Raw genomic sequence first — 23105 nt, forward strand, 5'->3', positions numbered from 1 at the left:
ATCCCCTTGCCATTGTACTTAAGATAGCAGATTTCCTTCTTTATCTCCTTACAAAAAAGGGTATATATTTTGAGTGAACAGATGTGTACCTTTGTTTTTAATTTGCTAAATCATCTTAAATATACATATTAACCCTTACCATGCTAAATTTCTATAATGGACTGGTCCATCTTCCAATTTGGGCAGTACCATTTATCATTTTAAGGGGTGTTTACTAAAAATTTACTGACTGAATAGCGAACAGTGCAGATCATGATCAGACTGCACGGACGTGCAGGCTGATCTTGGTCTGCACTGGTCGCAAAGGCAGAATCACTTGCCGCCAGCAGGTTAAGGGTTAATAGGTTTATAGGCTTAAAGGATGTTCAAAGTGACATCATCAACATAAAAGCATGAATTGTTTGTATATTAAGCAGATAAAACAGGACATGATGTCTCAATCTGGTTTCTTTGTGTTTGATCATGTTTTATAGCCCTAGGATAAAAGACAAAAGTTACCTAAATTGTATTTATATGTATTCCCTTCAGCTTTAAGAAGCATTTTAATAGGTTTTGTTTTACCCTTTTATCTTTTTGTATAACTAATGTGACCTTATGAATATTCAATTTGTTGCTTAAATAATACCAGTGACTCATGCTGATAGTTTCTAACGAAGGAAGTTGCTTTGGTGTAGCCGGTGGAGAAGTTGTATATGAGCAGGTTAGGCAGCTGTCTCCATCTTCCAGTAGTTGAAGTTGTTGCAAGTTCTGGTTGCAGCAAGCTCAGTTAGCTCAGTAGGTAGAGTGCAAGGTTATGATGCTAAAGGTCACAAGTTTGATCCTAGGCTGATGTTTTGTTCACCATGATGATTTGACTGAAGAGCCTAGTGGTAGAGCGTCTGCTTCGAGTGCGGGAGGTCGTGGGTTTGATCCCCGGCCGCGTCATACCAAAGACGTAGAAAATGGTACTAGTAGCTTCCGCGCTTGGCACTCAGAATTAAGAGTGTAGTGCTAGGACTGGTCAGCCCGGTGTCAGTAAAATGTGACTGGGTGGGGTATCATGTCACGTGTCTATGGCGTGATATTCCAGTGAGGCAGCACTATAAAGCTGGGCATTGTGCTCACTGCTACAAGTAGAACGGTCATTTATATGACTGAAAAATTGTTGAAAAAGACGTTCAACCCGAACACACGCACGCACGCGCACGCACGCACGCACGCACGCACGCACGCACGCACGCACGCACGCACGCACGCACGCACGCACGCACGCACACACACACACACACACACACACACACATTTTTTCTCCACTAATTCATGTGAGGAAGTTGTCAGTTACTTGCTCATATAGTAAGTTCTTACAGAATCCAGCAAGATTCACACTACACAGTCACACTGTTGTTATGCTTTGAAATGGTCATTTTTGGAATCTAAGGTATGATTTCACTACAGCAGACTGACAAAGTAGGTTTTTTAAAGATACATGAAACAGGGAAGTCTGTGCCTTGACATTAAGGAAAAATATTATACAGTGAAGTTTCAAATATAATTTCAGTTATAGTAAAATTCATATTGTTTTATTTTGGATTATGTACTTTAACCTTTAGCCTGCTGGCTGCGAGTTATTCTGCCTTTGCGACCAGTGCAGACCAAGATTAGCCTGCACATCGGTGCAGGCTAATCACGGTCTGCACTGTTCGCTATTCAGTCAGTAAATTTTAAGTGAACACCCCTTCAAATAATAAATGGTATTGCCCAGATGGAATGATGAACCAGTCCATTTTAGAAATTTAGCAGGCTAAGGGTTGAGATATTTATGTTTATCATTTAAAAAAGCTAACGGATTAAGAATAATGATCTGTTATTTCTATGTCTAGTAGAGGGATTAGGAAAATCCCCACCCAGACTGACACCTACATATTTGTCTGCCCTTTATCTTGTTAATTAAATCCCTGATATGCTGTACAGTAGACTATCTTCTACTGTCAGTGATTAAACATTAGATAATACAATTGCTGATCCTAGCTGATTAAAAGGACTGTATAAAATATATTACCATTTAGGCTGTAATAATGGTATTATTAATAAAATAAGGATATGTTTTGAATGGTATTTAGTGTGGTATACTTTCTGACATTTTAAAATATAAGATAATGACTTAAATGAGGGCTTTTCAAAGGTTTTAATGCTTGTATCATTTCTGTCATAATTTCAGATATAATAATGTTTATGAATGATTACATACCTGCTGTCCTTAATTGACTGTTATATACTGTTTAAGGGTTCAGTGTTATTTCAGGGCTGTTTTTATTGCAGAGTGCAGCCCAGTGCCCTTCTTTTAAATGTAGGTTTTCCCTTTAATATTAAAAAAAAACCTGTTAAGTACAAACCATACCGTTAAAACACAAGTAAGTCATGTAACATATTTATGACAATTTCCCCTTCTTTAGTTGTTTTAACACAGTTTCCCCATCTTAATCTTCAGCTTGCTGGCGGCAAGTGGTTTTGCCTTTGTGACCAGTCCAGACCAAGATCAGCCTGCACGTCTGTGCAGGCTGATCATGGTCTGTACTGTTCGCTATTCAGTCAGTAAATTTTCAGTGAACACCCCTTTGAATAAGAAGTGGTACTGCCCAAATTGAATGATGGACCTGTCCATTTAAAAAATTTAGCAGGGTAAAGGTTAATGGCCCCTTACCCCAAGTAATGACTTCTTTAGTGTATTATGACTACTTTTTATTGCCTAAATTGCTGTTAAAAATATTAACTTGGTTGCCTTATGTTTCATTTTATACTCTATATTTTGAAGTTTAAATTAAGTTACTGTATGAGGTTATTATGGACTACTTTTTTTCAGGTTGTCGAGACTTGGACGGTAATGCGGTATTGTTGATATTTACAAGTAGTTCCCTATGGAAGAATCAGTTGATCAACAGCACTGACCTGGCTCGGCTCATCATGTACTACTTTTCTGTTCCAAGGTTTGATTTATATTGAATACTTTGTTTTATATGAGAGATAAATATACACTGAAAATTGAAATACTGTCCTCAGCAGAGAAATACACCAAAGGAACATTTAATTACATGAAAAAATAACTTCTCAAATAAAACAAGAATGTTGTGCTTTATGACAATGGATATTAAAGGTTGTGCAATTCTTAACCCATATCTCTGACATTAAATCTCCTGCCCTATGTCTCTGTGGGCTTGAGCCCTATTTAGGACGTCATGCTAGGAAGCCAGGTCTTCCTCCATCAATAAAGCTTGAAAGTCACCATATCCACTAATATTGTGTTTGTGTTACTTAAAAAACTTAATAACAAAATTTACAGGCCAACATTTCTACTTATAGACCTTAATTTACAGTTACCTGTCTGGACTATTTGATTTGGTTCCTCAAGGGTCCTTGTTGAGGAATTTATATTGTAGTAGACACGGAATTACTAGCTCATTCAAGACTATGGGTTTGAAATCCCTCAAGTGATGTAGATTTCTCTAATGTAAGTGGGCCATGGAGCTGATCTATGAAAGGTTGATTGGTCTACCCAAGTACCTGCATGAAATAATGCCAGGAGGGGCACCTTTCATCATCATATTATATGGGAAAATTACCATATGATCAAATTTTTGTTGTACGTAACCCAGTGACAGAAACAGGAAATGTCTGGAGGAACAGACATATTGATTTCTGTCACTCATGTTTTATTTAATCAGACATTTATGAGGTATACTCAGGAATAGTGATTCTATAAACTTGATGGATCCATCGATCTGCGCATATAATCAACAATGCAAATTCTTTTGCTGTGTTTCAAAAATATGAATTCCAAATACATTGTCTTATGTTAAGAAATAACAGTGGTTACTGTAAGATTTGCTAGACTGCAAATTCATCAAAAAATCATAGGTTACAGTCAGTGGGTTTCCTGATGAAAATTCATCCTGATTTTCAGTATATTTTTAGTTGTCTTTCTCGTGTATTTGCAGAGAAACAGTTCGGTGTCGAGGTTTAACCATTGTTGCAGACATAAGAGGCTGTACAACTTCTACTATCAACACACTGCTTGAGTCACTGTATCTTTTTGAGGTAATGCTCGATTATCAAAAATGACAGTAGAAAATTGTATGAAGCACTTATCCCTCTTGATATTTTTGAAATAAAGAAAAGACAACTTGGGGAAAAAGAGTCCCTAGAAATTACAGGACGATATATTCGAGAAAAGTCTGGTTCTGTCGATACATGCATAGTTCTAACTTCTATCAGTAATGACAATACTGAAAATGGTGAATATTGAATTTTAGATAGGCATTTTTATTCATAAATAATGTTTATAAAGTTAAACCTTTTTGCCTGTAACATAAGGTTCACAGTTTAGAGAATATAGTTTGATTATGGGAATATTTACTAAGCAACAGTAACACCTAACAGTAAAGTGCACTTAACTTCATGAATTCCACATCATTTCACATGAATATACTGGTAATTGCAAAAAGCTCAGTGGTGTGTGCGATATTACACGTGACTACGAATGAATCACAGTCATTGAAAGCTGAATGTCCTCTGACTGAAGGTAGTTTGTCACAGTCATCATAGATTCATGTGGGGAAGTTGTAAGTTGCATTTGAAGAACAAGTCAGCACAAGTATAGAATATAGGATCATTATCAAATGTTTAAACAATGTAATTACGGATGACACTGGTGACAGTCCTTACATTAAAATTTTGCAAGTCATAATCTGTTCTCATACTTGTGTTAAATTACTTCCCTTCATAGTTATAACATGGTTATCTTCTATTACTGTCCAATGTAAGGAGGAATATTCAGCAGGATATCTTCTATTTCAGTCCAATGTAAGGACGGATATTCAACAGGTTATCTTCCATTATTGTCCGAAGTAAGGACGGATATTCAACAGGTTATCTTCTGTTACAGTCCAATGTAAGGACTGATATTCAACAGGTTATCTTCTATTACTGTCCTATGTAAGGACGGATATTCAACAGGTTATCTTCTATTACTGTCTAATGTAAGGACGGATATTCAACAGGTTATCTTCTATTACAGTCCAATGTAAGGACTGATATTCAACAGGTTATCTTCTATTACAGTCCAATTTAAGGACTGATATTCAACAGGTTATCTTCTATTTCTGTCCAATGTAAGGACGGATATTCAACAGGTTATCTTCTATTACACAATTTAAGGACGGATATTCAACATGTTATCTTCTATTACACAATTTAAGGACGGATATTCAACAGGTTATCTTCTATCACTGTCTAATGTAAGGACGGATTTTCAACAGGTTATCTTCTATTACAGTCCAATTTAAGGACAGATATTCAACAGGTTATCTTCTATTATTGTCTAATGTAAGGACTGATATTCAACAGGTTATCTTCTATTACTGTCCAATGTAAGCACTGATATTTAACAGGTTATCTTCTGTTACTGTCCAGTGTAAGGAGGACTGGATATTCAACAGGTTATCTACTATTACTGTCTAATGTAAGGACTGATATTCAACAGGTTATCTTCTATTACTGTCCAATGTAAGGACGGATATTCAACAGGTTATCTTCTATTACTGTCCAATGTAAGGACTGATATTCAACAGGTTATCTTCTATTACTGTCCAATGTAAGGATGGATATTCAACAGGTTATCTTCTATTACACAATTTAAGGATGGATATTCAACAGGTTATCTTCTATTACACAATTTAAGGACGGATATTCAACAGGTTATCTTCTATTACAGTCCAATGTAAGGATGGATATTCAACAGGTTATCTTCTATTACAGTCCAATGTAAGGATAGATATTCAACAGGTTATCTTCTATTACTGTCCAGTGTAAGGACGGATATTCAACAGGTTATCTTCTATTACTGTCCAATGTAAGGACTGATATTCAACAGGTTATCTTCTATTACTATCCAGTGTAAGGACGGATATTCAACAGGTTATTCAACAGGTTATCTTCTATTACTGTCCAATGTAAGGACTGATATTAAACAGGTTATCTTCTATTACACAATTTAAGGATGGATATTCAACAGGTTATCTTCTATTACACAATTTAAGGATGGATATTCAACAGGTTATCTTCTATTACACAATTTAAGGATGGATATTCAACAGGTTATCTTCTATTACACAATTTAAGGACGGATATTTAACAGGTTATCTTCTATTACTGTCTAATGTAAGGATGGATATTCAACAGGTTATCTTCTATTACTGTCTAATGTAAGGATGGATATTCAACAGGTTATCTTCTATTACACAATTTAAGGATGGATATTCAACAGGTTATCTTCTATTACACAATTTAAGGATGGATATTCAACAGGTTATCTTCTATTACACAATTTAAGGACGGATATTCAACAGGTTATCTTCTATTACTGTCTAATGTAAGGACTGATATTCAACAGGTTATCTTCTATTACTGTCCACTGTAAGGATGGATATTCAACAGTTTATCTTCTATTACTGTCCAATGTAAGGACGGATTCAACAGGTTATCTTCTATTACCCTCCAATGTAAGGACTGACGGAGGGATATTCAACAGGTTATCTTCTATAACTGTCTAATGTAAGGATGGATATTCAACCTGTAGGTTATCTTCTATTACCCTCCAATGTAAGGACTGAAGGATGGATATTCAACAGGTTATCTTCTATAACTGTCCAATGTAAGGACTGATATTCAACAGAATGAAAGTTGATTGACTGCACTCTAAATACTAGTAGCTGGCCTGTTACTGTTGATACATTTAGTGTCTTGAAATCGGACTCATGTTTGCTATTTTTTTGCAAAAGTCAAGAGTGAGTCTAGCAACAAATTTATGATGACATAATCAAAATGATTTCTGTTTATTTTTAGCATCAGATGCTGCTGATATTGCCTGTACTTAATTACAGACAATTAACCTTTTTAACTTTGGATTTTACCCAAATAGTTTGGAGTTATCTTATACCTAATTACTAAGCACTTAGGGATTAATTTGTAACAAATGCCTAATTCTTTATAATCTCCCATTTTGGATAAAAGTCAAATTCATGGGCTAGAGTTTATAAATTAAGACTGGTTGATTAAAATCGGTATAAACAAGATTTTATCAGAATGAATAAGAGATATTATCAAATGCTAAGGTAAATTTATTTTTTATATTTGACTTTTCATGCTTTACTCATGACTGAAAGTGATTGACTTTATGGTGCCCTAAAACTAATGTTTTCAGACTTTGGGGAAATTTATTTGTAGTAATACTGGAAATTAAAATTTTTGAGGTAAAGTTATTTAAATATTATTGAAAATGAGACATATAATATCTTCTGTTGTAATAAATAGAATAAATTTCTTGCATTGATTTGCAAGGGCTTTTGCAACTCGGCTAATATTTGGACATGAATATCTGAATTATTTAGCAGGTTATGGGACATGCATATTTTTTAGCAGGATATTAGGCATTATTTGATTTATTTAGGAGGATATTGGATTTGAATATTTAAATTATTTAGCAGGATATTGGACATGAATATTCACATCATTTATCAAAACATGAGTGATGATCTTTTTGCACTTTTAATGCAGGCATCTGAACAAGAAAAGGTAATATTTTTGCATTCACCTGCATTTTGAGTTTGCTTTTCTGGTATTTAGGTTAAGAGGAAAATTTGAGCTGCACCATGAGAAAACACATAGTGCATTTGCGACCAGCATGGATCAAGACCAGCCTGCACATCCGTGCAGTCTGGTCAGGATCCATGCTGTTCGCTAACGGTTTCTCTAATTGCAATAGGCTTTAAAAGCGAACAAGATGGACCCTGACAAGACTGCGTGGATGCGCAAGCTGGTCTGGATCCATGCTGGTCGCAAACGCACTATGTTGGTTTTCTCATGGTATGGCTCAAATGTCTCCTTAAAGAGTTTTTGATGGTGTGCTTACAGACATTCTTGGTGTGTTTGGTGTTCAGGAAAAATACTTTAAAATTTGTTTTGTAAATAATCATTTCTGTTCCCAACCATTCTTGCATTCTGTACAACAAAGTGAAATATTTCTATATGTGCATTTTAGATGTTAAATATTTCTGATATATTGGCGTATTGTTTTTTGTTGAACATCAGTTTGATTTCAGCAAATAAATAAAATTGGCTTACTTATATTATTTTGTTATCTACCTACAGGAGCTTCTAAACAAAATGCTATTTTTAGCTCGACTATTCGAAGAATAAGTAGAGCTATCCTACTCACCACGGCGTCGGCGTCGGCGTCGGCGTCACACCCTGGTTAAGTTTTTCGTACCAGTCCACATTTTGACAAAGTCTTTTGAGATAAAGCTTTGAAACTTTCAACACTTGTTTACCATCACCATGTCCAGTTATAGGCAAGAGTACATAACTCTGTCAAGCATTTTGACTGAATTATGGCCCCTTTTGACTTAGAAATCTTGGTTAAGTTTTTCGTACCAGTTCATATTTTGACAAAACCTTTTGAGAAAAAGCTTTGAAACTTTCAACACTTGTTTACCATCACCATGTCCAGTTGTAGGCAAGAGTACATAACTCCATCAAGCATTTTGGTTGAATTATGGCCCCTTTTTGACTTAGAAATCTTGGTTAAGTTTTTCGTACCAGTCCACATTTTGACAAAGTCTTTTGAGATAAAGCTTTGAAACTTTCAACACTTGTTTACCATCACAATGTCCAGTTGTAGGCAAGAGTACATAACTCCATCAAGCATTTTGACTGAATTATGGCCCCTTTTGACTTAGAAATCTTGGTTAAGTTTTTCGTACCAGTTTATATTTTGTGTAAAGTGTTTGACATATGGCTTTGAAACTTCTATATCTTGTTCAGTATAATAGTCTCTATCAATAGGCAAGAGTACGTAACTCTCTCGTCTTTTTTGGCTGAATTATGGCCCTTTTTGAACTTGGAAATTGGTTTTGTTTTATATATGTCCATGTTTTGTCAAGACTATTTGACATTTTGGCTTTTAAACTTTAAACACTTGTTTATCATTATGATTTCCATCTGTAGGCAAGAGTACATAACTCTGACAACTATTTTGACTGAATTATGGCCTTTTTTGGACTTTGAAATTTGTTCATTTTTTTTTTAACAAGTCAGCATTTTGTCAAAACTATTTGAACTGTGGCTTTGAAACTTTTAACACTAGTTTATCAACATGATTTCCATCTGTAGGCAAGAGTACATAACTCTGTCAACTATTTTGACTGAATTATGGCCCTTTTTGGACTTGGAAATTAGTTAAATTTTTCATATAAGTCCATGTTTTGCCAGACATATAACTTTACATATTTGCCATCATGGTCACACATTGCCAGTTAGTGCAAGACTAATCGAAATCCACAAATACAGGAACATTTTTTGTTTAATCCATTTTTTTGTTTAGTCTGAAAAACTATGGAAATATTTTGACCCCATTCTTCAATCAATTCTTCGAATAGTCGAGCGCGCTGTCATCCGACAGCTCTTGTTGCCTTTTTAATTAGTCTTTGATTTTCTTGTCTCATGCTTATATGCCCATACATATTGTCTTGTAAACTCTCTTCCACTGTTTAAACAATATACGAGCTGTGCCATGAGAAACCCAACATAGTGGGTTTGCGACTAGCATGGATCCAGACCAGCCTGCGCATCCGCGCAGTCTGGTCAGGCGCCATGCTGTTCGCTTTTAAAGCCTATTGGAATTGGAGAAAATGTTAGCGAACAGCATGGATCCTGACCAGACTGCGTGGATGCGCAGGCTGGTTTGGATCCATGCTGGTCGCAAAGCCACTATGTTGGTTTTCTCATGGCATGGCTCATACTATTTCCTCTGATTGGTCAGGTAAATAATTGAAGCTGTCATGTTTAATTGACTGGTACTTAATGTTATTAAGATAATCTGGATTAGTTTATTTATGAAGGAAAATATTTACATCAGAGTGCAGTTACTTGCTTTGTAGCCAAAATTGCTTTATATATAATCACTAAAAGAGTTAACTTTACAGTTTATCAAGAAATTATAAACAAATGTATAAAAAAAAGTAAAATTATTGAATGCATTGTGACTGAGAAGAGATTGTATCATACATAAAAGGTAATCTCCCCTGCCTGATAATGTGTTTTCAAAATACTTACATAAGTAGGTTTGTTTACATTAAATAAATAGAAAATATGTTAATTATGGTAGGAAGTCCAGGAATCTTGGATAATATTTGACAATTCCATGAACATAGCTGAAAAAAATGTAGAAAAGAAATTCATGAAATTGAATTGGTGTACTTTCAGTATGCTTCAAACTTTTGCAGTCTTTGATTTATGTTTTATAAATCTCAAATCCTGAAAAATGTGGGAAAAACAACATTAAATTAAACAAACAAACTCTTTTGCCCATTCAAATTGGATTATACGAGAGTAAATTAGACAGTTAAATCCTGAGATCACAAGTCTTGGCCACGGCAAGTGTTCACAGTGCCAAATGACAAGAGACATGCGTATGGTCTCAAAAGTTGGTGTAAACTCTCCACCACTGTTTCGTGTGGAGGAGTTGTCAGTCACTTGTGGAATACAAGGCAGAACTGGTGTGTAATCTAGGCATTGTGATAAGTCAGTTGACTTGTCTTCATGTTTGAAAAAAAAATGCTTTTACCCAACATTCACAATTTTCTCAAGAAATCTAGTCCCATAATGTTAAGGATGTACGATCGAATTTTTTCTAACGTTAAGAAGTTTTTCATACTCTGTGAGCTTGAAGAACATTAGTTTTCAAGACAAACAAGAGAAGAAAAAACATAGATCACCGAACCCGTTTTAATTTTATAGGGCATTTTCTACACCCACTGTTCAAGCATTTCTGAAATTTTGTAAAATTGAAAAAAAGGTTGTACTTTATAAAACATATAATATCCCATTTAATGTTATAGGGATTTCATGTCTTATAGGTTAATATGAATACAAGGTGATGTCAGTATTATATAAGCATAAATGTCACAAACAAATCTCTTTCATTTTTATATGTTGACATAATTACCCCACCCACTTTATTTTCAATGGAAAAAATGTATTTAGATCTACCAAAAAAATTCTGACGGCAAGATTTTAAAAATATTTTGCAGCTTTAATGATGCACAAAAATGCTTTAAAATGGAAAGAAAAAAAGTAGGGGTCACCGTGCATCTAAGAGATTTATTAAGAAAAAACTGTCAAAAACTTGTGAATTTTGATATTTTGTGTTCTTTTTTATTTAATTTATATTTTCCAGATAAAATAAAGAGATATCTTGAATTTTTTTATTTTAATTATAGCTTATCATTATATGTATCAGTCAGGAAAATATCAAAACGAAACCTGATCTACTTTCATAGATATTTGAAATTACCTACCCCTACCCCATTGTAAAACTTACATCAATTTTAGACAAATGCAAGCCAAAAATAAGGGTGAAAAAAAAATTTCCGCAAAAAGCAGAATCTTTTTGCTTAATGGAACTTTATTAGCCATATTTTAATGTTTTAGCATTAATTTTCAGCAAAATTTTTGTTGGAAGGCAATATTTGAAGAAACATTTTTCAAAATGGCGGATATCCTGAAAAAAACGCTCGTACATCCTTAAAGCAATTCACAATTTAGTGTTCAAGATATTCTTTTAAAACCTATATGTTATGCTGCGTTTACACTTAGCCACGATGTCCACGATTTAAAAAAAGCGTGGAGCTCCACGATTTATTGTATCAGTTTTGTATTACTATGCTTTCCTATGCTTTCTTACACTCTCAGTACGTTTTGTTACTACCTGTAGCATTTTGTTACGAAACTAACACGATCTGGTCAAGATCTGCCACGACTTTCATCACGTTCTCTCAAGTTCACTTACGGTTACCACGATATGCTATCACGTTTTGTCATGTTCTGTTTAGATCCCTCACATTATCAAGTTCTGTTAATCTCTCCTACTATTTATGGTCATGATTTGATCAAGATTGCCACGTTTTGAGCACAACTGGAGTATAAATAGGAGGCATGGGTCATCCTTTCATTCTCTCCAGAGATTCCAAAGAGGAACAAGCTATGCATATAAGAGATGAAGAAGATGCTGAATTGGCAATTTTTATGTATGCCTATATAGCTACTCGTCGGCAGCAGCAGCAAGGGATGGAACAGGACAGGATGGAAGAGAGAGGAAGGTGACGAAGAAATAGAAGGCCTAGGACCTGCAGGGTGAGACCATGATTAAGTATAAACCGTAGGCACCAATTAGGATAATACTGTCAATTTCTCAACAGAGAACTCAGTCGTGAAGATGTTGGTTCCTACTTCAACTATGTAAGGATGCCACCAGATCTATTTGAACTTAAGGAATCGTGTTTCCAAGTTCATCAAGATCCCCTACGATGGAGCGTCAAGGTTTGATGCGCTATATTAAGGTCTGTTAAGCTGTACTACGCTCTACTACGATTTCCACGTTCTATCACGCTCTCTCAAGATTTAACGAAAATTGGGATAATCATGGAAAAATTTTTGACTGTCAAAAATTTTGTCACGATCGTTACGATCATCACGATTCCACCAAGTTCCCTCAAGATCACCACGATTCGATACCATGACCCCTTTCACTCAAATCGTGGACATTGTGGCTAAGTGTAAATGCAGCATTATAAAGAAAACAGTTTTATTTCAGGAAGTTCTATTATTGATTATATTTGATAAGTTACCTAGTGTTTAAGTGTCTTCTCGGAATGAATTTAGTCTTTGAGCAAAAGATGAAAGGAAATATTGAAAATACTAACTTATATGGGTTTACTGAGTACCATAAATTATGTGTTATAAAAATGGGCTGTTTAAATTGAGGTAACATTAAAGAAACAATGTACTTTATTCATTTAGTTAATATTTATTATAAAAAAATTATAGATTTTTGATGTATGGGAAGGGTGTAATTGATATTGTATATTTTCAGTCTTTTGGCTTCGAGTACTGTCAATATACTCCAAACTTTGGCAATATAAAAAAATTCACATTGTATATTTCTGTCTCTTCATAAATATCCATAAATCTTGCATTGCTGTCTTGATGTAATTTGAAACAGTTAAAATCTTTTCTGCAATTTCTGTCATCAGTAAGACTTGTCAGTGATACAGATACATTTTTGTCTTGACATCTTGCCAGGCAAATCATGAAATATTTTGTTATCATGCAACCCTGTAAACATGAAGTCATTGGGCCAACGACGGAAAACCGTCAAAGGATAATCGTTGTTGGGCCACTGTTGGCCCAACAATGATTAATAAGTATTGTAAATACAGCTGTTGGGCCAACGTTGAACCAACTTTGAATTTCAGTCACAGATATCTCTGCATTGGCCCAATATTGATTTTCAGAGAAAGACTTATACAGAGAAAACATCGTTGGCCCAACGTATGCCCATTAAAAGTAATAATATAATAATTATATATTTTACAGGTGACTGTTTTATCACAAGCCCCTACAGATATACACGTTGTGTATGTGTAACATGCAATATTTAATTAATAATTAAATACTTTTCTGCACCAATTCGTAATCAGTTGAATTTGGGCTAATTAAACCTAAAACTTATCTGCAGCCGTAATGACATTTTGAACTATTTCAAATCTACTACCTTGAAAAAAAAATGTGAAAAAAAACAAAAACAAAAAACCACTACTAACTCTATAACAAATATCTAATTTTATACAGTCATAAAATGTTTACAATAAACCTGTTGAGTATTCCAGAACATGAACTCTCGTTAACCCGGGTTATGTAAGAAATCCCAGAAAAGTGGTTAATTTTACTCTCTAGGCCAGATTTCTAGCTGCATATATGTGAAGTAAAGGAAACTATTATACATGTGATAGATCTAGAGTTAACAAAAACCCCGTCTACCAGCTATAAACTGTAAGTAGAAGTTTTTGAATATTTTTTTGATAAAGTTGTGGAATCTTGTAAACAGAGAATTTCTTAATTTTATCCTGTATGCAAGTAATATCCATGTGACTTGAACATATGTTAAATACTTTTATCTAAAGCTGGCGGATGGCATTGTGTTGAGTATTAAATTCTTTAAATAAAATAACTCATATTCTCGTTAATTCTAATATATTTTTCTCGGTTAAATACAGACAAAAAAATAAATTTCACACATTTTACGCATGTTTATGTCCAGAGGTTTATGTGCATTTCTTTAGTTATGTTGTTATCAATTTGACGTAGATGGTGTAATCAACATTATGATTTTTGTTTTTTACAGGGTGCTGTTCAAAAAAGTAATAATGGAGTGCCTAGCACTGTGGTCACAAGAAAAAACAAGAAGAAAAAAGGAAAGCAGCAATTTCAGTGAGAAAAGAAAACAATCAAACAGAACTTGGATATATAATGAGTTAACATACAGACAGTAATTCACTTTAGTAGGATTTAATCAGTGACTGAAAAAAGAAAATATTTAGATTTATCAAAGGCTGGAATCAATATTTGACATGTTGTAGTGATGAAATATTCTGTTATATTTCTTCAGGAAAATTGCAAACAAACTTTAAATAAATGTTAGATTTCTTTTTGTTAAACTTTAACAAAATCACAACTATTTGAAAATAAAACACGTACTAAATAATGCTAGTTTTAGTCTTTTTTCAGTTTCGTAATCGTTGGGATAGCGTTGGCCCAACGCTGGACCAACCATGATAGGCGAAAAAATGCTGTTGGCCCAATGGAGGGCCAACGATAAGTGCAGGATACCTGTTGTTGGTCCAATGGAGGGCCAACGATAAGTGTAGGATTCCAGTCGTTGGGCCAACGGTGTACCAACCGTTGGGCCAACGTTGCGCCAATTAGCAAAATGGCGTTGGGCCAACGTTGGAAATCTTCGTTGGGCCAACGAAGAGTCTACCGTTGGCCCAACGTTGGGCCAACGCATGTCTGCTATCTGGGAATTATTTCAAATGGTCATTGTGACTAAAATAGCCTTAAATACTCCAGGAATGTTAAAAATTAAAGGGAAGTGGAGTTGATTAAATCATTACTCTATTTAGGTAGATTACAATGTACTTAATGAGTCTCTATTTGGTAGATTTCTTGTCATTTTGAATAGTCTCAGGTCTTGGCACTTATTGAATTACCTCCCCTGATGCTTATGGTTCTAATCAAATATACTTCCCTTGATGTTAAGGATATAATGACATAATTATTTACTGATTTAAAGGAATTGAGATAATTTCACTAACTTAATAAGTCTGTCTATAGAAGCAGTAACTTAAAAATTAATAAGTGTATCTATAGAAGTTGTAACATAAAAGTTAATAAGTTTATCTATAAAAGTTGTAACTTAAAAGTTAATAAGTGTATTTATAAAAGTTGTAACTTGAAGTTGATATAAGTGTATCTATAAAAGTTGTAACTTGAAAGTTAATATTAGTGTATCTATTAAAGCGGCAGTTTTCTGTTTTTCATTGTACCAAGTGAGCAGTGGGTAATCTGTTGAAAATGATAGGTAAGCATAAGGTTGGACATAGTCTGAAAGCACAAATAATCAGAAGACAAACATCAGGATGTTTGAGAATCTAAAGATAGCACCTAGCAAGTAATTGCCAGTGGGTGATTGACCTAAGTACATAAGAAACACAAGTAAATTCATGAAATATACAGGTAGTTTAGATTAAAAGATTAACCATAGACATGCTATAATAGATAAGTAGATATATAAGTTTGCAATTATATCAGGGATTATATCTGAAAGATTATTTATTGTCGACACATTAACATGTAGTTGGTGTGAAACTTTTGGGAAGTGTCTGTATATCAGATATACATTTGGGAAACACCTGTACATTGAGATGTCAGTTTTACTGTATGTCAGTTTGTTTGCTAAAGAGATGGGGGGAAAAGGTGATTGTTGTTAATTAACAAGGTTGAGAGGTAACTTCTCGGGTTACTGTGTAACACAGTTAAAGTGGACTGGTACAGATGGTGTAGTGGGTCAGTTTTTACATAGAGAAACTGTCTTTTTGAATGTTGGTGAATGGACTAAATTTGTTTAAAATGCAAATATCTAAGTGTGCACACCATACTTAATATGTGTAAAAAAATGAGTAAGCATTAATTAACATAGAAAGAAAAAATTGTGTTCAGTGAATAAAGGGAAAAGTACTAATTTGTGAAAAATAGTACTAATTTATGAAGTGAAAAAAGTACAAGAATAGGTTGGAAGTTCTTTTGACAGAAAAAATTGCAGGATTTTTTTAACTGAAGAAAATGTGGAAGTAAGTGAAAGTTATTTGTATAAAATAATTTGAATTCTGCTAGATTAAAAGTATTAAAGTACAATAATTGCTAGTGGTTGGAGCTTGACTTTCTAGTATCCAGTAAATAATTTAAGTAAATAACAATGTAATTCAAGATTAGATTGTATTTCCTATGATAATGCAGAATTAACAGACAGAATTTAAATACTGATTTTCAAACTTAATCAGATTTTTTTATACATGTATACCGTTTTCACAGTTTGGTCAAAGTAAAGTGCAGGTTGACATTCATATGTTTCTAACCTTTGTGGAATGTTATTTGATGTTGATAATGTACAGGTCAGAAGCTTATAGGTTATGACATGTTTCTGGTAATTAATTTCGAAACACAATGTAATAAAGGTGATTTAGTAGTTACATTAATGTACAGTGTTTCTATCCCTGTCTACTAAACAACATAGCAATTGATTATAATGTATTGGTGAGAGATGCAGTCCAGTTAAAGTGGGCCTGGTAATATAATGTATTTTATTTAGAGAAATTTTCTCCTTTAAAGAGATTTGTGAAATGTCAGCTGCCCCAGATATTTCAGAATTTCATCAGAAGAATTATGTTACTAATACGGACCTCAACAAAATAATATATTTTTGTGCCCTCCCCGCCCCCCTCCCCAATTTTTGGTGTGTGTGTGGGGGGGGGGGGGGGTGGGGGAGGTGGGGAGGGGGCACTTAGAGATACCTTTGTTTGCATCTGTCTTGATTGACAATTCATAGTTGATATTTTACTTCTATTTCAGGGGAATATACCACAAGCGATCTCGGTAGTCCATCTGTTGGCAGACAAACATACACAATCCCTGGTGCTCAAATCTCCCATATATGACATACATGCTTCATTCCAGGTGAGAGTCTAAATCTGATCACTAATAGGGTTAGCTCAGTAGGTAGAGTGTTGGTCTACGGATCGCGGGGTCGTGAGTTCTATCCTCAGGCGAGGCATATGTTCTCCGTGATGATTCGATAAAAGACATTGTGTCTGAAATCATTCGTCCTCAACCTCTGATTCATGTGGGGAAGTTGGCAGTTACTTGTGGAAATTAGGTTTGTACTGGTACAGAATCCAGGAACACAGGTTAGGTTAATTGCCCGCCGTTACATGACTGAAATACTGTTGAAAAATGGCGTTAAACCCAACATAAACAAACACTAATAGGGGTAAGGGACAAAGATCCCCCTCCCCGGACAAAAACCCTGCTGCTAATATGTCACAAAGTTAAGAAACTTTTAACTGAATTATTTAATTTACTTTTTTAGTTACTTTTACATAATGGTCTGTTCTGCAACTACTAGTGCAGTGAATGATACAAGTGTGTTCAGTAATTGTTTTAAGTTGTATGACCAAGCTAACTATCTCTTTGTCAAGTCACGGGTACGAGCCCAGTAAAATTGTCGCACCAACTCTTGTGGTACCAGTACATATGTGTCTGAATGAAGCTATTGTAGAGTCAATATCTGAATGAAGCTATTGTAGAGTCAATATCTGAATGAAGCTATTGTAGAGTCAATTTCTGATACAGGAGGTTGTACTGGTCATGCCTTTTTTCGCCATTTGCAAGTAATGTTCTTGGGGCTGACCTCTTGGGTAGGTCACATACTTGAAACCCACTCATTGGATATTGGTTTAATGCTGGAGCCTTCGTTTTTGGCTGCTTTTGTTCTGGTATCTTCATTTTGAGCAGATCATGCCCTTGAGCCTTTCTTTTGGGCAGGCCGCATGCTTTAGCCTTTCTTTTGGGCAGGCCGCATGCTTTAGCCTTTCTTTTGGGCAGGCCGTATGCTTTAGCCTTTCTTTTGGGCAGGCCATATGCTTTAGCTCTGCTCTTTGACAGGTCATTTGCTTGAAATAGCATCTTATGCAGGTCTATAGCACAATATAGTAATTAGACTGGCTCCCGTCCCTGTTTCATTCATTATAACAGAGGAAGTTTCTAAATTGACATTTTTATTGCCCCTTACTCCGAATATATGTTTGGTTTAGACATGACATAAAATGCTACTTTAGAGTCGTGCAGTATTTGAAAAAATACCCATGCAGCTAGGGAGCCAGGCTATATAAGTGGAGTAGCAGGTTTCTGAAAAGAAAAAATGCTAAAGCATTTATATTCTTAGAAATGGCCTAGTCAGATATAGTTTAAAATTCGAGTCAGTTCTGTCTGTAGAAGTAATTACCACTGCTATGAATTTGTTTTGTTTGTATTTCTTTCATCCAAATATTAAATTATTATGATAGGTTGTCAGATGAAAGCAAGGTCAGACCACAAATGATCTATTTTCCATACCTGCTGTCACAATATCAATAAAACAGCACCACAACATGAGGATATGTGCTTGTGATTTCTTTTTTCAAGAGACTTATTCTTTTCCTGTAAAGTTTTTAAATACTTGATAAATACAATTTATATTAATTTGGAAAACTAATTTTGAAAGAAAGTAGGAATTTAATTGCTATTTAATTAAAGAAAGTTAAAAGTGAAGTTTTTATACGCCCGTTTGAAAAACGGGACGTATTATGGGAACGCCCCTGGCGGGCGGGCGGGCGGGCGGCGTCCACAGACCTTGTCCGGAGCATATCTTCTACATGCATGAAGGGATTTTGATGAAACTTGGCACAGTTGTTCACCATCATGAGACGGAGTGTCATGCGCAAGAACCAGGTCCCTAGGTCTAAGGTCAAGGTCACACTTAGAGGTCAAAGGTCAAATTCAAGAATGACTTTGTCCGGACCATATCTTCTTCATGCATAGAGGGATTTTGATGAAAGTTGGCACAATTGTTCATCATCATGAGAAGGAGTGTCATGCGCAAGAACCAGATCCCTAGGTCTAAGGTCAAGGTCACACTTAGAGGTCAAAGGATACAAGAATGAAAACTTTGTCCGGAGCATTTCTTCTTCATGCATAGAGGGATTTTGATATAACTTGGCACAAATGTTCACCACCATGAGGCGGAGTGTCATGCGCAAGAACCAGGTCTCTAGGTCTAAGGTCAAGGTCACACTTAGAGGTCAAAGGATACAAGAATGAAAACCTTGTCCGGAGCATTTCTTCTTCATGCATAGAGGGATTTTGATATAACTTGGCACAAATGTTCACCACCACGAGACGTAGTGTCATGCGCAAGAACCAGGTCCCTAGGTCTAAGGTCAAGGTCACACTTAGAGGCCAAAGGTCAGATACAAGAATGACTTTGTCCGAAGCATTTCTTCTTCATGCATGGAGGGATTTTGATGTAACTTGACACAATTATACACCATCATGAGACGAAGTGTCATGCGCAGTTCCCTTCTTTCGAATTACTTCCCTTTGTTGTTACTATAAATAGCTTATATTGTAACTTTTTCATTACTAGTCGTAGGGAAAAATCGAGACCACTTTTCTGTAGTACAACATGCATGCTACATCCAATTTTGAGGTGTATTTTGACCAGTCTCTACCTGGTAAAGATTTTTGTGAGGACTTACAATTTTTTTTTTTGATTTTTTTTTTTTTTTTTTTTTTTTATAAGATTAACTTCCCTTAGTTGTTACTATAAATAACTTATATTGTAACTTTTTTATAATTGACCGTAGGGAAAAACCAAGACCACTTTTCTGTGGTACAACATAGATGTTACTTTCCAATTTTAGGTGTATTTTAAGGTATCTCTACCTGGTAAGGAGTTTTTTTGTGGACTTATAAAAAACAAAAGACTTACAATGATTACTAAACAACCACAAAATTAAAATTCCATTTGCAAATACAGGTGCTAGAGTAAAGAAATTTGCTGTGACGGGCGTATATTGTGACATTCTTGCACTCTTGTTTCTGGTATTCAATATGAACTCTATATAGCTTGTTTTTCACTTATGGTGCAGTAGAAATATTATCTATATACCGGTAGCTGGTATTCGACTCTCGGTGCAATATGAAAATTACCTGTGTAGCTGATATTCCACACATGGTGCAAAATGAAAATTATAAAGCTGAGATTCCACTCGTGGTGCAGTATAAAAATGATCTGTATAGCTGTTATTCCACTCATGGTGCAATATGAAAATTATCTATATAGCTAGGATTCCATTCATGGTGCAATATGAAAATTATCTACATAGCTGGTGCAATATGAAAATTATCCATATAGCTAGGATTCCACTCGTGGTGCAATATGAAAAATGATCTATATAGCTGGTATCCCACTCATGGTGCAATATGAAAATTATCTATATAGCTGGTGCAATATGAAAATTATATATATAGCTGGGATTCCACTCGTGGTGCAATATGAAAATTATCTATAGCTAGGATTCCATTCATGGTGCAATATGAAAATTATTTATACAGCTGGTATTCTTCTTCTGGGGCAATGTGAAAATTATCGATATAGTTGGTACTGTGAGGATTTCAGAAAGATTAAAATAGTGACCCATATTTAAATCAATGTTTTTTTTGTATGTGAATTAGGCTTGGATTGTTTAAGAAAGTAAAATGTGCTTTTAGATACAGTGATATATTTTATACTGACATAAAATGTGGAACAGTTTCATATATGTCAAAAACTCACTACATTATTGTATATTATAATGTTTGAGTTACACCCAGACAGTTATTACATTGACAAACAAGTATCATACACAGCTGCTGTCCTATTTATGCTTTATGTCACATAAAACTCTGCAGCCAATGTCAGCTGCAGTTGTCAGCAGCATAACAAATGTTTGCACATTTTAAATGTAATGTATTGTATGTTTACAGATAGATCTGTTGCTCTCCACTAGTCTTCTAAGTTCATACATATCTGCCGACCAGCTACCGACGGTACTTGAAGGAACGTTCCAGTACAATCACGATGATTGGATACGATTTCATATGGTAAGTTTTGGTACATTAGATGATTAGATGTCTCTTCTTCTTGTCTGTGTTGACCTCTGTACAGCCCTTTTTATCTGGACTTATTACATTACAGTCAGATATTTAAAATGTAATGAAATAATTGAAACTCGACCACTGCCCCCTCCCCGCTCCCCTCTTAACTCAGTGTATATAAAAAGTAAGTTTTTAACTATATATTAATAAAGGTACAGAATCAAATACTGTCATAGTTTACAGGATTTGATGTTGAAAGCCGCAGGCTTGTGCAGACTTACTGAGCTGAAACTGGATTGTGCATGTATGACAGTGCTTGAGAAAATTATTTTCCTCATACAAAAAATGAAACAAATTTAAAAAATGAGTCATGAAAGATTAATTCATTTTTAGCTCACCTGAGCAATGCTCAGGTGAGTTTTTCTGATCGCTCGATGTCCGGCGTCCGTCGTCTGTCGTCTGTCAACATTTAGCTTGTGTATGCGATAGAGGCTGTATTTTTCAATTTATCTTCATGAATATTGGTCAGAATGATAACCTTGATGAAATCTAGGCCGAGTTCGAAAATGGGTCATCTCGGGTCAAAAACTAGGTCACTAGGTCAAATCAAAGAAAAACCTTGTGTATGCGATAGAGGCTGTATTTTTCATTTAATCTTCATGAATATTGGTCAGAATGATAATGTTGTTGAAATCTAGGCCGAGTTCGAAAATGGGTCATCTCGGGTCAAAAACTAGGTCACTAGGTCAAATCAAAGAAAAACCTTGTGTATGCGATAGAGGTGGTATTTTTCAATTGATCTTCATGAATTTTGGTCAGAATGATTGCCTTGATGAAATCTAGGCCGAGTTCGAAAATGGGTCATCTGGGGTCAAAAACTAGGTCACTAGGTCAAATCAAAGAAAAACCTTGTGTATGCGATGGAGGCGGTATTTTTCAATTGATCTTCATGAATTTTGGTCAGAATGATTACCTTGATGAAATCTAGGCCGAGTTCGAAAATGGGTCATCTGGGGTCAAAAACTAGGTCACTAGGTCATATCACGTAAAAACCTTGTGTATGCGATAGAGGCTGTATTTTTCAATTGATCTTCATGAATTTTGGTCAGAATGATTGCCTTGATGAAATTTAGACCAAGTTCGAAAATGGGTCATCTGGGGTCAAAAACTAGGTCACTAGGTCAAATCAAGTGTGATTGCCTTGATGAAAACTAGGTCGGTTTTGAATATGGGTCATCTGAGGTCAAAAACTAGGTCACTAGGTCAAATTAAAGAAAAATCTTGTGTATGTGATAGAGACTGTTTTTTTCAGTTGATATTTATGAAATTTGGTCAGGTTGATTGCCTTAATGAAATCTAGGTCGAATTTGAATATGGGTCATCTGAGGTCAAAAACTAGGTCACTCGGTCAAATCAAAGAAAAAACTTCTGTATGTGATAGAGGCTGTATTTTTCAGTTGATCTTCATGAATTTTGGTCAGAATGATGCCTTGATAAAATCTAGGTCGAGTTTGAACATGGGTCATCTAGGGTCAAAAACTAGGTCATATCTAAGAAAATGCTTGTTTTATCGCAAGAGACCAATTTTTTGGTCCAATCTTAATGAAAATTGGTCAGAATATTTGTTTCCATGAAATCACTAGGTCAAACATGTTTTTCACTGTTATGGAGTGTTTCTTAGGTGAGCGACCTAGGGCCATCTTGGCCCTCTTGTTAGCTTGACTTTTCGAAGAAAAAGTAGAGCTACTGCAAACGCCCCATTGGTTCAAGTTTTTGATAATTTCAAATATCTCTGTTACTATCAAAGCTTTTGACTTGAATCTTAAAACAGATATTTACTATCTAAATCTACACCAGGATAAATAATCCCAATAACTCTGATTTGAATTTTGACAGAGTTATGCCCCTTTTTAACTTAGAATGTTTTAGTTAAAGTTTTTGATAAA

General features: G+C 35.0%; 1 protein-coding gene across 4 annotated transcripts in view; it reads left to right on the top strand.

Moving 5' to 3' along the window:
* The window catches only part of LOC123550592 (uncharacterized), a 135898-nt gene that overhangs the window by 78550 nt on the left and 34243 nt on the right, over window positions 1-23105 (top strand). For 3 of the 4 annotated variants that reach the window (XM_053545495.1, XM_053545494.1, XM_053545497.1), the window contains 5 exons: window positions 2840-2963; window positions 3972-4071; window positions 7588-7605; window positions 17056-17160; window positions 21049-21165. In XM_053545495.1, the coding sequence (XP_053401470.1) occupies window positions 2840-2963; window positions 3972-4071; window positions 7588-7605; window positions 17056-17160; window positions 21049-21165 (464 nt within the window). The remainder of the gene's footprint in view (window positions 1-2839; window positions 2964-3971; window positions 4072-7587; window positions 7606-17055; window positions 17161-21048; window positions 21166-23105) is intronic. The other variant, XM_053545496.1, reaches the window with a different exon arrangement.

This window comes from Mercenaria mercenaria, chromosome 6 (genome assembly GCF_021730395.1).
Source record: "Mercenaria mercenaria strain notata chromosome 6, MADL_Memer_1, whole genome shotgun sequence".
In the NCBI taxonomy this organism is placed as follows: Eukaryota; Metazoa; Mollusca; class Bivalvia; order Venerida; family Veneridae; genus Mercenaria; species Mercenaria mercenaria.